Consider the following 15,050-nt stretch of genomic DNA (forward strand, 5'->3'; position numbering starts at 1 on the left):
TAACAAATAAGAACATAATTCAAACTTTACCTTATCAAGCCAAACAAAAGTTGACTTATTTCCCATATGTTATTAAATATCATTCAACTAATCAGGGCTTCCAGTTAGCAGGATCCTAGCAATAATCTACAATGAGACACGATTCCAGCTAGAGGTGGAAAATCAGTCATTTAAACTACCCATTGGCTTTATCCATAAATATGTAATCTCCATTTGACTGTTGGAAATACTGCCAAGGACTCCCAACACTGCCCTGAAAACCCTTCTCATCTCTCACTTCCAATCTTGTTCAACAATGTGCTGGACCTAAGGCCATACGGATTTTATATCTAGGTTTCCCAGGATGGTCAGCCACAGAGAAGTAAGGCAGAAAGTGTACTGGCTGCCAGTTGACTGCTCAAATGTGCCACTAAGGATTTACTTCTGACCCACTAGTGAGCAGCCACCTGACGCTGGACAGCTTTCAGCATTCTCTCATCCTAGATCCCTTCTTCAGCATCCAGGAAGCACTGCACTCTTTCCTACAAAGGTCCACAACCTCAGAAAACAGACATTTTCAGTTTCTGTCCCAAGGGTTGGGGAGCTGAGGCCCACCATGGCTGCCAGCAAGAGGCTAAGCAGGGTTCACCAGGCTCCACCTGGAGTTATATTCAAGTCCTGCAGCCCATGCTAGATGCTCTGAACCACCTAACGGGCCTAAGTGCCTCCTGAGGAAACTACTGCCTGGACCAGAAAAAAACTGAGTCCTGGAACTCCTTGACATTGACAGGGCAATCAATTAGGAATGACCAGGACCTGAGCACTACCTTAGTTCCACTATGGTAGACTTATCTCTGCATGGATTTGGCATTGTTCTGCCTATCTGTACACTAAAGAGGACCGCGGTCACTCTCCAACAACAGTATAGATTGCCTGCCTTGGAAAGATCCAGATCGTGAAACTTGAGAGACTGTCAGCTAGGGATTGGCAAGGCCTCAAGGGTGGAGGCCAGAGACAAATGGGCTACTCAGCCATCCTGGCCCCTCTGTGTGCATTTCTGAATCCTGAAACCAGCCCTGAAGCTGCTGCTTTAGCTTCACAGCTGGGGAGGGGAAGGATGTATCATGTCAGAATTCATTCAGATGCTAAGCAGGAACTTAAGCATCTTTTATGGGGGTCTTGTTCCGATAAATCTCCCTTATTTGATTAAAGTGGTTTGAAAAGTACATTTGGCATTTGCTGCAATCATTCTCCCAAATGGTAGCAATTGAAGTACCAGCCAGCTAGGACTGCTGGTGCTGTTTAGAAGCCTCAAACAACCTGAGCATAAGAAGCTGGAATTGGGTTAAAATAAAGATTGTAGAGCCAGAAACCAAGCACTGTCAGTTCTCAATCTTTGGAGCTGCTGATGCCAGAAACCAAGCACTGTCAATTCTCAATCCCTGGAGCTGCTGATGCTTCCTAACTCCCATCCAAGAAAATGAAAGAGCATTCATTTTGACCTAATGGTGGGAAATCCCTTTCCCAACTGGTAGGGCTTGCAGTAGGACTCCAAATTAAAGAAATCTGGTAAAGAAATCTCAGCTGTCTCTTTCAGCATTAAGGGAGAAAAAAACAAATAGGATTTTTATAATTACCATAAATTTTAAGTGAGTGAAAGCCCTATTCAATCAATTGCAATTTCCACACCAAAAAAAGAAAAAAAATCATAAAATCACTGCCAGAATAATAGCTGACCTTTTTTTAGTGTTTAGCACAATTTCATATTTCAATAAAAAGGGAATGTAATACACACTACTATATATAAAATAGATAACTAATAAGGACCTACTGTATAGCACAGGGAACTCTACTCAATACTCTGTAATGACCTATATGGGAAAAGAATCTAAAAAGGAGTGTATATATGTACATGTATAACTGATTCACTTTGCTGTACACCTGAAATGAACACAACATTGTCAATCAACTATACTCCAATTAAAAAAAAGGGGGGGTGTACCTTCAAAAAAATAGCAGCAGTAGAAAAGGCTTTTTCTAACAAAGGAAAATAAATAGCAAGATTAAAATTGTTTTAATCTTAGAATAAGCTTTACATAATGGCTTTAAAAGACTGGTCAGATTCCATGTAATTTATAACAAACAATAAAAAATTTGCTGGCTGCAAGTCCAAAGAACTTGCACTGCAGCAAAATGTTAAAATAGGGCATTTGCCAAAGGCAAATGGAATCACGCAGCTTCACCTAGCCTACAGATTTTCAATCACTGACAAAGCCAAGTTGAACCTAATGCATTATAAAAACCTGTACAAAATTAATTTAACCAAATGTAGTCTGCTTTTATGATCTCAACTCTGTGCCCTGAAGGTAAACATCAGCCAACTTCTCCTCAAATAAAGTGGATTTTTTTTTTAGAAGATGTTGGGGGGGTAGGAGTTTTTATTAATTAATTAATTTATTTTTGCTATGTTGGGTCTTCGTTTCTGTGCGAGGGCTTTCTCTAGTTGTGGCAAGCGGGGGCCACTCTTCATCGCGGTACGCGGGCCTCTCACTATCGCGGCCTCTCTCGTGGCGGAGCACAAGCTCCAGACGCGCAGGCTCAGTAGTTGTGGCTCATGGGCCTAGTAGCTCTGCGGCATGTGGGATCTTCCCAGACCAGGGCTCGAACCCATGTCCCCTGCACTAGCAGGCAGACTCTCAACCACTGTGCCACCAGGGAAGCCCAATAAAGTGGATTTTGAAGTTTATTAAGACCTTAACACACAAAACTGTGTGCTAAGTATCTAAACTGAGCAATTTGGAAAGTGTTGCTTATATCATCCACATCGTGATTTGCTACGCTTGAAGATAATTTTTTAAATTCCATTATTTTCTTCTTTAAATGAGTACTTATATATTTGATGATTATTAACAATTTCAGTAAAGCATTAAAAAGTTCTTTGGCAAGTATCAAGCCTAGTCCCCAAAATGCCTTTAGGGGCCTAAGCAAGCTGAGAATGTAATATAACAGGGAGAACCAGAGATACTGCATGCTCCATCTAACGCATTCAAAATCAAAAAGAAAACAAACACTTGTCTGTGGGCTGACGAATGGGCCATAAGTTTGTAACTCCCAAATGAAAGCTTGGAACCAGAATCTGAAGCTTTTTCCTAATATAGTTGCTTCCTAACACAACGTCTATATAATAGATTCTTTACAGATTTTGATTAGTGCAAAGTAGTTTACATATGAACTGTGACACTCACCTGGAGATTTCTTGTCACATATTTACATGTCCTGGATGGGAGTTAACTATAAATAATTGGAATATTTTAAAACAACATTTTTGGCTTTCTATACGATGGCAAATAATTGTTTTCATTACATAAAATGAAATACTACTACTGAAGTAGCATTTTACCTGCTTAAGAAACCGGTCAGTTGCGTTGCTGTGCTTGGCTAACACACTTGGCAGGGAAGGATTAGCATATTCAAACTGAGGATTGTAGGTATAGTCAGACTTAAAGAATCTCACTTTTTCTTTCTCCAAGTTGGTGGGCTTTATAGCACTCAGTATACAAAATTTCTTTCCAGAAAAGTCATCTCCTTTTTCAAAACTTCTAGACAGCTGAGGCTGCAGCTTTGGCTTTGGAAGAGTGGAGAAATGGCGTCGCTTGACCTTTCTTTCATTTTTGGGTTTAGGTGGCAGTACTGTGCTGTTTCCTGTAACAGAGATATCATGTGTAAACTTTATAGGACTTGACACTGAACTAGTGACAAAAACAGCAGGCTGCCTTTCTAGGCAGTACCAAGTATCACTGCTCATCACAGGCACTGGGGCTTTCATCTTGCGAAGATCTTTACTACGTGAAGAGCTAGATTTGCTGGGTTTTCTACATCTTTTGGAGTAGGTGGAGGAAGACTGTTTTTGTGAATGATGCTTTTTCTCCTCTTTGCTCTGTAGTAGGACATTGTAACTACTGGTTCCAGTTGTGAAAATGTCCTTTAGTATTCCAGGAGATAAATGTGAAATGCTTCCTTTGCTGCCAATAATCAAGGACTCTTCTGCATTTAGAATAGACTTCTTAGCAAGTTCTTGCTCAGGCCAGTGAAGCTTTTCTGTGTTAATAAACAAAATCAAAACAAAAGAAATAACAAAAGATACCAGATGAAGCAAATTGCTTATTATGTGAAAAGTATTCTGAAGGTTCTGTAAACTTCATAATTTTGCAACCATTTTTAGAAAAGACATTTTTAATATTAAAAGACTATATTACTAAACTTTGGGCAAGCTAGACACGGTCACTTCTATAAGAATGTACATATGCTAAATTATCTATAAAAATCCTCAGCTTCAAACCATGTAGATGACCAAAGTCTAATCTAGATGTGAGATAATATACATAAATAATCTGAACACTCAACTCTACCAAGAATGTGGATTTCGTAGAAAGGATATAGTTTAATAGTATTACCAATATCAAAGTAAAATCCAAGGCATTTTCAAAGCCAATACAATCTTGAAATCTGACACTATATATAAAGGTAGCCATCAGTAAAAGAAGGACAACACTGTCTTACATATCTCAAAAAATTTTTTTAATTAAATAAATGATATGTGCACATTCAAGCACGTTATAGTAATGTCACTCAATATTTATTAGTTGCTTTTCTTAATTTTAGGCTATAGGTTAAGATTAAAGAAAATCAAGGTTTTTCTTCTCAAGACTTAAAAAAATAATTACTATGTAAGATATCAGTATATCAAATGCCAAATTAAGGAGAGGTCAGTTTTGCCTTTAGATCTCAAAAGTGCTTTAAAGAGGTAAGAATAACTTGAAATATTGTTGCTTGTGTACTGTTTTAAAACTGTGTTGATTTGCATTCTTTCATTCCACAAATACAGGAATACTGCTAATAGACACACGGATCTGAAAAGCATCTGTATAAATACATTGCTCTTGCCTTCAACCAGCTTCTAATCTGGCTCTGAAGGTAAGGCAGTCCTATGAAGATTTGAGTACTAATACGAGGTAGTATAAGCTTAAATGTGAAAAACAAAAGATACAGACAATAACCTAGGGTTCAGGGAAGGAAGAGAAACATTTGAGAGGATTTCAGGTAAACCCTTAAGAGCTTTCAGATTCAATTCTAAACTGACAAAAGTGTTTGAGTTTGTCTTAAATCCTGGTATTTGAACTCCTATCTGACCATGTCTGCTTATAAACCCTTTCTAAATCCTTTCTGCAAATGTGACACATGATTCTCTCAACCACCTCTCTTTTCTGAGTCTCATGGATCCTTATGCCTCTAGCCCTCAACCTCTGGCTCCTACTATGGAGGCAATTTCAACGCTAGCTGACTTGGACAGCTGCCTTCCTTGCCAAGAAAGAGACAATTTATTTAATTCCATTTTAAAGAAAACTGTTTATCCACATAGATCTGTCGCTCACTCACTCAAGATTAGACATTCAGGGATCCTTTCTATAATAAGTAGTAATAAATAATAATAATAGCAGCCACTATTTGTTAACACATTTATGTGAGTTTGGGATTTCACCAAAAACCTTGCATGTTATATCACTTAAGCTTCAGAAGTGTTAAGTAATGTGCTCAAGGTTATACAAGAAAGTAGTGAAGAGCAAACTGCGATTCGAATGCAGATGTGTCTGATTACAGAGTCCATGTTCATTCTATTATATAAGGTCATTCATTCAATTATCAACAGACATTCAGTATTAAGTCTGCTACATGCACCGCACTACATCTTTTCTTCCTCTGTACAAACACAGCACCCTAGTAAGACACAGTAATCTGAATAACTGATGTATTCAATACTAAGATAGGTACCAGGACCATGTGTTATTCATGTTTCTCTTTCCAACATCTAGCATGGTAACTGGTAGATATTCAATAAATGTACACTGAATAAATAAGTGAATGAATGAATGGCACAACCCTAAACATGCCATTCTCTGACCACTTTAGATATACAGGTATTTGTAGTTCTGGAACCATTCTATATTTCTATGAGGAGATGACTGTAGAAGTGGAAATATAACCTGGAAGACCTTGAACCAGTGGTTCTCAAATGAGAGCAACTGTGCCCTCCAGGGGACATTTGGTTGTCACAATTAGGGAGGGATGCTACTAGCATCTTGTGGGTAGAGGTCAGGGATGAGGTTAAACATCCTTCAATACATAGGACAGCCTCCTACAACAAAAATATTCATCCTAAAATAATGCCACGGTAGGGAAACCCTGCACTAAAAGTTTTTAAAGCCCAGAAGTCTTAGGGTTTAGGGTAAAGAAACAGTATGAGGTCAAAAGTAGATAATAAACAATCCAAATATGTAAGGTACTTAGAAGTCCTTCTAGTTAACATTTTCTAGGCCAACATATGAAATTTGAATTCTGCTGTCTAAAGGTAACATGAAAGTATAAACTTGCAGGGGCTAAATAAAATGTCTACTACATGGACAAGCTGAGAGATAGGAACTAGACTGCACAGGGTCATGCTGAAGATTGATTGTACAAAGAAGCCATTCAATAATGTGAATAAACAGAACAAACAAAACTTTCATCAATGGCTGGTAAGTCCCAGATCCTCAGGGGTTTCATACTTAAGTGTTGCCAACTGATAGTCAAAATTGGGTAGGATGGGCAAACATAGGCTAAGGAACACAAGCTGCAGTCCAAATGCCCAAGAACAATGTCAGTGTCCCTAACAAGACACCACAAGTTTAGGAGACAAGAGGTGATAATGAAAGTCAGACTGAAACAGACACTGAAAGGAAAAGAGCAAGAGAACCGAGATAAGAATAAGGGTATCACAAACCAAGAAAAGTTGGTTAAGGACTAGGCACAGCCAGGAAGGTAAAAGGAGGTAATCAGGTTTTTCTCGTTTGGTCTTCATAATAAAAAGGGGGAATTTAATAATAAAAAAAAAAGGGTGGGAATTTACCTCAAATTAAAATCAGTTAACAAAACTACTCTGAAGAATTCCTAATTTGGGTGGTTTGTTACAGGTATATTGATTTTTTTTTTAAAAAAAGAATATTCAATGTAAAAAGTGCTTTCTTTGGTTCCTAAGACTCAGTAGCTCTGTTGATCAAAGAGCTGCGTTCATAGAGTTTTCTGCTGTTTTGTCATAAAGCATCTACATTCTTAATTCTGTCCCATCTCAAACAACCTATACACTTCAGGATACTTAAACAAAAGTCCTAAACCAGCTGCCAAAACACTCAAGGAGGAATTGGGGAAGTGGGAGAGAAATTACAGTGTGTGCATGACAGAACCCCTTCCCCCCTCCCAGGAGTTGCAGCATTTCAGTTCACTTGCTAATTATCTACCTGAGAGGTTTAGCATCAGTCCTTTATGAGCTCCATCTGCTCATAAGTAGTCTGGGAGTACCAATGGTGTATCTATTTAGTAAATGTCAATCCTGCCAAATGCTGATATCCCATGAAGTTCATAAATGTGGGGCACGTGGACCTTCAAACAACTCTTACAGATAGATATAAATTAATTTCTCAGAGTCATGCTAATCTTATTTTAGTTGTATTAAGTACTAGAAAACCTAAAATACTGTTTTTGTCATTTTAAATACTACTACTGTTTAAGAAAAACAACCTTTAAAACAGGCTTAAGAACATAATAAAAGGACAAGAAGAAGAGTTCAATGAAGAACATCCTATTCTCCTAACTCCTTTTTTCCTGAAAAATCAAAACTTTAAGCATAAGCAGGCTTCTTTGGGGGCAAGTGTAACTCATTTTCTCTCATAAAAGTAATAAAATAAATAAAAATCATACTCTCATATTAAAAGTCACTATTTAATGTAACATTTTAGCCACCAGCAATCTGCTTCACTATAACCTTGGAGAAAATGAAAATAACTTGATCAAAGAAGTCATTCACCCCAAAATGATTACCCATATTGAGGGGAAAAAAGGAAAATAATATTACATTAAAATTGATAGTATATTCACAAGTGGATGACTATACTGAAATTACCAACACAATGAAAGCTGAATTTGTATCTAGAACAGGAGTAAAGAATACCAGGATTCCTGGCTTCCATTCCCAACTCTTTCAATAACCTCTCTGTAATAGTGGCCTTCATCACTAAACCCATCAGCGTCTCCTGATCCTCATCTAAAGGAATGGAAGAAAGAGGGGAACACTGCTCACTAAACTCTTAGTGTTTCACAACTGAATAGGTGAGGTTTCACAGTAGTTACAAGGTCTCTGGCTGAAAGGAAGATCAGATCATCAGAAACAAAGCCTGCTGGAAAATACCATTCAACCAATTTTGACCCATAAAATGGCAATTTCATATGGTTCACTTATACTTATGAAACCTGAGAGCCCGGGGTAATTTTATACCACAAAACGATAGGTTGCTTGATTACAAACAGAAGAAGAGGCAAAATAAAACAATTCCCAAACAAGATAAACACTTTAGTTTTGCCAAGCTGTTCATCATTACTTAAACTCAAATGATCTAACATCTGTCAACAGCAGAAAGGATGAGTAAATTGTGGTATATTCATACAATAGAATACTATATGGCAACGAAAAAGAACAAACTGAGTTTGCAAGCAACAATATAGGTGAATCTCAAAGACAATACTGAGCAAACAAAACTAGATCAAGAGACTACATACTGTATAATTCCATTTATATGTGGTCCAAAAACAGGCAAAACTTGGGACTTCCCTTGTGGTGCAGTGGTTAAGAATCTGCCTGCCAATGCAGGGGACATGGGTTCAATCCCTGGTCTGGGAAGATCCCACATACTGTGGAGCAATTATGCCCGTGTGCTACAACTACTGAGCCTGCGGGCCTAGAGCCCGTGCTCCTCAATAAGAGAAGCCACCGCAAGGAGAATCCCGAGCACCACAACTAGAGAAAAGCCTTTGCACAGCAATGAAGACCCAACGCAGTCAAAAATAAATAAATTAGAAAAAAAAAAAAAAACAGGCAAAACTAATGTATGGTATTACAAGGCAGAATAGTGCTTATCTTTGAGGAAGGGGTTATAACCTGGGAGGAGGTACCAGGGTACTGGGGGCTAGAAAGCTATCTTGTTCTGCACAGTGGTTACATATGTACAGATTCATCAGGCTGCCCATTTAAGACTCAAGCACTTTACTGAATGTAAGTTACACTATAATTTTTAAACTGGTATATTTAAAAAAATCAGTATCTTTGAAAACATTTATTGCCCAATTTGTCTGCATTGTAACAAGTAATCTTTTAATTATAATACCTCCAAATTCAACATTATCCAATATAGTTTCTCAGCTGTAAGTAAACAGAGAGATGAAAAGGCACTGCTAGTATCATTCAAGAACTGAGAAACTCAGCTATACTTCAGGATTCTTAAAAATGTCACAGCCCCGGTTAGGGGCACTTCAGTGTTACTCTATCAGCTTGTGGTGTGACTCTTATAATGTGATACTATTGTTTTTTGGTCAGAAACTGCTTGTGGTGGTGTGCTTTTGCAGTTAGAAGCATGCAGGGTATTCTATAATGCTGGGAAATGATGGTCTGTGGTAAAAGAAAATGCATTCAATACCATCTAAAACAACAGTGAACATGCGAGAAAAACTTCCCCAGGCTTTCCACTTAGGGTGAAGAGAAAATCCTAATCATGGCACATGAGGTCACTCATGGTCAGGTCACTCTGCCTCTCTGGCCCCATCATGCACAATGCTCCCCCTTAATCAGTCCACTCTAGCTTCCCTTCATTTTGTCAATCCCTCACACTTACCACTCCCTCTCCAGACACAAAACATCTTCATATTCTGTTCCCTGTGTTTGAAGAGCCCTCCCCTGTCCTCTCTGTTAGCTTAATCCCTATTCATCCTTCAGTTCAAGTATCACTTGTTCAGGAAAACTTCCCTGGAAGGTTCTTTGACTCACTTGTCACGGTTGCAGTCTTACATTTGTTTATATGATGGCCTTCCTCATCACTGAAATTATAAGTCCCATTATGGCATACATATATGTTTGTTTCTGCTCACTCACTGCCCTGAGAGGTAGCCAAGGAAACAGAATATTTGAGAGGAGAGAAAGGATTCAGGACTTGAATGCCTGAAGGTTGAGGCAAAAATCATACCAGGACGCATAAAAATGTGAAACAATTAGTGATGTTGAAGATAAATTTTAATGGCAGGTGCCTACTGCTGTAGGACAGACAGGAGCTATGTGCCTAAGTGTATTCATCCCACATGGCCAAACACTGCTCTTAAGACTTTTGTCTCCAGCAGTTTTAAACATTCACTTTTGTTACAAAGGAGCTTCATTTCCAGATGATTAATCACTTCTTATATCACATACAAGATACAGGCAGTAGGAATTCATAAAATAACATAATCTTATATGGCTTCTGATAGCATTTTGTTACTCACTTAATGAGCTAGATGTCGTCTTCTATTTTGAAACAATTTTATAGTCAAGTAAAATATGATCTTTCCAGGCAAAAATTAGACTTGCCTGTGATAAAAACTTAACAGCACCTGGAGTAAACTATCAGCTAATGTACCACTGATGTTAAATGAGATACACATGTTGAATTTTGTGGCTTAAATCAACACATAGTCATTTAAACAAGGGTTCTGACTTTCCTAGTGGTTGAGAAAATGGGCTTTGGAATGGAGCTTCTCTGATTTGAATCTTGGCTGTTTATTAGCAGCTGTGACCTTGAGCAAGTTACTTAACATCTTTGTGCTGCAGTTTCCCTATCTGTAAAATGGGATACTATTACTATGTACCTCACAGTATCAGTAGGAGGATCAAAAAAGGTAATATATGTGAAGTGCTGAGAACAATGCTGGCTTGTACTAAGCAGGTGTTAACTATCAGTATTATTATATTCAATACTATATTCAGCTCCTATAGAAATACTCCATGGAATAATGTAAATGGAAAGATATTCAGAATCATGAAATTTGGATTTCCAAGGTAAATTTAACATTAAGTAATAAATTCTACATTCTAGAATCAAGATTTTAGTGGCTTTAGTATAATAAACCATCTTCTTTAAAAAGCTATGAGAAGGTAATCTCTTCTGATTTGATCCCATTTCAAACAGCATATATAACATACAAATCTTTCTTTTTTATTTTACTTCTCCAATCAGTTCACCAGGATGTTATATTTAGATTATATTAAATCATGACTAATAAGTCAATAGTGAGTAAGATACTATATTGGAAGTGATTTCAGAAGCAAGTAATTGCTTCAGTCCTGAAATAAAACAATCAGTTTGCTCTATACTTATTTTAAAGCTGAAAAGAAATAAACACATTTCCATCAGTACCCTTACCACAAACAAGCATGCTCTTGATGCTAACCAGAAGAACATGGGCTTCTAAGATATCAATGAATGATGTGATAGTGAGGGAAAAGGAGGGCATGCTTTCAGCTAAACTCTCTTCATAAAGTTTCTGGCCGTTGAAACTGGGCTTTCTGATATGTCAGCAAAATGCTAGGCATGGGGTTCTAGAACTATCCTTTTAACTAGTCAAGAAATTTATAAAAGAAATGGAGAAACTATTTTGAAAAACAGCCAGTCAGTTGTTTGTTTGTTTTGCGGTACGCGGGCCTCTCACTGTTGTGGCCTCTCCCATTGCAGAGCACAGGCTCCGGGCGCGCAGGCTTAGCGGCCATGGCTCACGGGCCCAGCCGCTCCACGGCATGTGGGATCCTCCCAGACCGGGGCACGAACCCGTGTCCTCTGCATCGGCAGGCAGACTCTCAACCACTGTGCCACCAGGGAAGCCCCAGTCAGTTGTTTTAAATGAGGCTTGAATTGTCTCAAATGACTATTTGAATTTTTATTGAACTACAGAAATACACTGCCAGATTATCTTATCTCAGGAAATGCAACATGCAGAGTTGGATTGATACGTCTATTGCCACTAAATTATGGGAAGAGAGCTGAGGCAGGAGGAGTGGGTCTACTATTTTAGAAAGTATCTCTCCTCAAACTTCCAACTCTGCATATTGAAAAACAGGAGATCCACTTTGTTGCTAACTGGTCAGATACCTGCTTTCTAAAACTAGTATTATCATAATTGTATTTTTCCTCTACCATGATTGTTATGCTTTGGGGAAATCATCTTAATTGATGTTATTTCTAAATCGTTATCTAATAACCTTTACTAGTATATTTTTCTAACTAGTATATTTTTTCTCCAGGGCAGTGGTTCTCAAATGGGGCGGCGGGGGGGGGGGGGGGTAATTTTGCCCTCCAGGAGACATTTGACAATGTCTGGAGACATTTCTGTTTGTCACAACTGTGGGGGGGGGAGGGGGGTTACTAGCTTCTAGTGGAAGAGGCCTCGGATGCTGCTAAACATTTTGCAATGCACAGGACAGCCCACCGCAACAGTTATCCACCGACTCAACATTAATAGTGTCATGGTTGAAAGACTCTGTTCCAATACAAAAAGAAGATATGGTACTTTAAAGTAGCTTTCGGGACTTCCCTGGTGGCGCAGTTAAGAATCCGCCTGCCAAGGCAGGGGACACGGGTTCGAGCCCTGGTCCAGGAAGATCCCACATGCCACGGAGCAACTAAGCCCGTGCACCACAACTACTGAGCTTGCGCTCTAGAGCCTGCGAGCCACAACTACTGACCCCACGTGCCACAACTACTGAAGCCCGCGCGCCTAGAGCCCATGCTCCACAACAAGAGAAGCCACCACAATGAGAAGCCCGAGCACCGCAACCAAGAGTAGCCCCCGCTCGCTGCAACTTCAGAAAGCCCGTGTGCAACAACAATGACCCAACGCAGCCAAAAATAAATTTTAAAGAATAATATCTTCCAATTTTCATTGTATTTTAAGATGAAAGAACAGGATCTACATCAAATCACTTTAAGAAAAAAAGTTAATGCCAATTTAAGTTGCCTCTTAAATCTTAGATCTTGTAATTGTCTGTTTCCTGACAACATAAATAACAATGAGATAAATCACAGCAATGTCATGACTGCACAAAATCAACTCCTCATTTTATAACCTGGAACATGAAATATAAAATTAAGACCATAAATATTTTCATTAAAAGTGAATTTTGTTATACAATTTAAAATTTTGCAGAAAAATGGTCTATTAGGTACACCGATGCCTTAAAGTAAAAAAATCTGGTCTTATTTTGAAGCAAGTTTCAAGATTAGACCTTTCCCTTTACTCTGCTGTTCTTCGGTGTTTTTAGTCATGATACTAGGTTATCAAGAACGCTGTCTTGCAGGAATGTTAGGCAGAATCAAATGATGGGAAAATGGCCTAGGAAATTATTCTAATATTGTGTAAGATAATTTTTAAATGATTAATATACACAGTTATTTTCTAAAAATAACAAAAGGCAAACAACTTTCTGACCTGGGGTCTAAACAAACATTTTTTGCGCTTGGTATAATACTTACTATAAAGTGACCTCTTAATATCAACTCAAAACGTTCTGATTTAAGAATAAAAGCATACATACAAAGAGTATAAATACTGATATACAGAGATGTGCTCTTTTGCTTAGCTCTGACTTCTGAACATTCTAGAAAGCTAAATCCTAGTGCACTACAATGCCTAATTACATATCTAATAAGCCTTGAAACAGAATTTAACCATATTTAGATAGTACATTTGTAGGGCCGATCTATTACACTTTACCTCACTACAGTCCACAGCACGCGCTTACTGATAATAAGTGACAAAAGGAAAAGGGACCGTTTTCTCTCTTCCCTGCACACCTTTTCCCTGAGCACCTTCCGCGGGTTCCGCACTGTTCAGGGAGCTGCGTTGAGCCCCGAAGCCCACATGCTACCGTCACCTCGGCCTCCCGGTACTCGCCGCAAGCGGCCGGGACGACGCTGGCCGCTCCCGCCAGCCCAGGGGCCACCCTTCCTGGCACTCACCCGTCACGCGAATGGACTCCAGCATCGTCCCGCTGAGGCCGCGGGCGGCGGGCTCCGCGGGCGCTGGGGGCGAGGGCCAGACAGGAACCCGGCGGGCCGCCTCTAGCCTCCGGCAGTGCCTCACACGCGGGGTCGCGGAGGAAGGTTGCTGTCGGCGACCGGGTTTAGGATAACGCGGGTAAGGACGGACGGAGACGTGCCGACAGAAAGCTGCAAGCAGCGTTCCCTCCAACCCGCAGGTGCTGAAAGGTACTGAAAGCCGCCCAAAACTGGGCAGCTGCTCTTAGCGCCCGCCGGCGTGACGTTGCCGCTCCCCCGTTGCTAGGAAACGCGTGCCGTCCGCGTGCGCCGCGCTTCACGGAGCCTGCGCGCCGTTGGAGGCGCCAGAGATACTGCGTCCTGGCTCGCATGAAGAGAGGAGGAACTACAACTCCCGGAGTGCACAGCGCAGGCCCGTGCCTCGGGAGCTTGTGGGCTGGGCCCTGGGAAAGGCTCGGGTCTCCAGCCTTTCGTATAGACGCATTTTGACTGATCATCCCCGTAGACATTTGTGCGCTGTTCAAGGGGGCGTTAACTCCTCAGTAGTTTTTACAAGAGACAGGTGGCGTGACGCTCTGTCCCAGATGCGAATTACAAAACCAGTCTCCTCCGCCTTTTTGTTACCTTTCCAGGTGCAAAAAAGCTAACACAACTTCAGATTGCAGGTGGTAGTAATGAAGGTGCTGGAAGCTCAACTACATTTACCCAATGAGTACCCTGGCATAATATACTAAATACTAAAATACAAACTTTAATTTATGATTGTGCAGTTGACAGGGGCTGATTGTTGTTTTTGTTCATTATTGGGTGGGAAATGTGGAGACTATACCATTTAACGAACATTTTCTGAGAGCCTAACGGGTGCAAGGTTCTGAGACAGGCCTTGAGAACATCAACAAGGTAAGTGAAATAAGGCTGGAGCTTACAGTTGAGAAACTCATAAGATAGTATTGGCACTGTCAATTTTCAAAGCCACATTTTCTCTTTATCTTTCCTCAAGGTTGAGATAGGACATAGAAATAATTGTGGGATGTGTTTTCAAACTCAGGAACAAAAGGAAAGTTGAAGTTATGTCAGGGAAAATCATACTCTAAAAATGACAGAACAAGTGAGAATTTGTATCTTTTTCAC

General features: G+C 39.7%; 1 protein-coding gene across 6 annotated transcripts in view; it reads right to left on the reverse strand.

Moving 5' to 3' along the window:
• MATCAP2 (microtubule associated tyrosine carboxypeptidase 2) overlaps positions 1–15,050 on the reverse strand; it is a gene marked incomplete at its 5' end in the record, with an annotated part of 94,568 nt that overhangs the window by 60,365 nt on the left and 19,153 nt on the right. For 3 of the 6 annotated variants that reach the window (XM_079931082.1, XM_079931081.1, XM_079931084.1), the window contains 2 exons: positions 3,380–4,077; positions 13,881–14,196. In XM_079931082.1, coding sequence (XP_079787208.1) covers positions 3,380–4,077; positions 13,881–13,905 — 723 coding nt within the window. Of the gene's footprint in view, positions 1–3,379; positions 4,078–13,880; positions 14,197–15,050 lie in introns of those variants that run through there. The other 3 variants (XM_079931086.1, XM_079931085.1, XM_079931083.1) reach the window with 2 other exon arrangements.

The sequence above is a fragment of the Stenella coeruleoalba genome, assembly GCF_951394435.1.
Source record: "Stenella coeruleoalba genome assembly, chromosome: 9".
Lineage (NCBI taxonomy): Eukaryota > Metazoa > Chordata > Mammalia > Artiodactyla > Delphinidae > Stenella > Stenella coeruleoalba.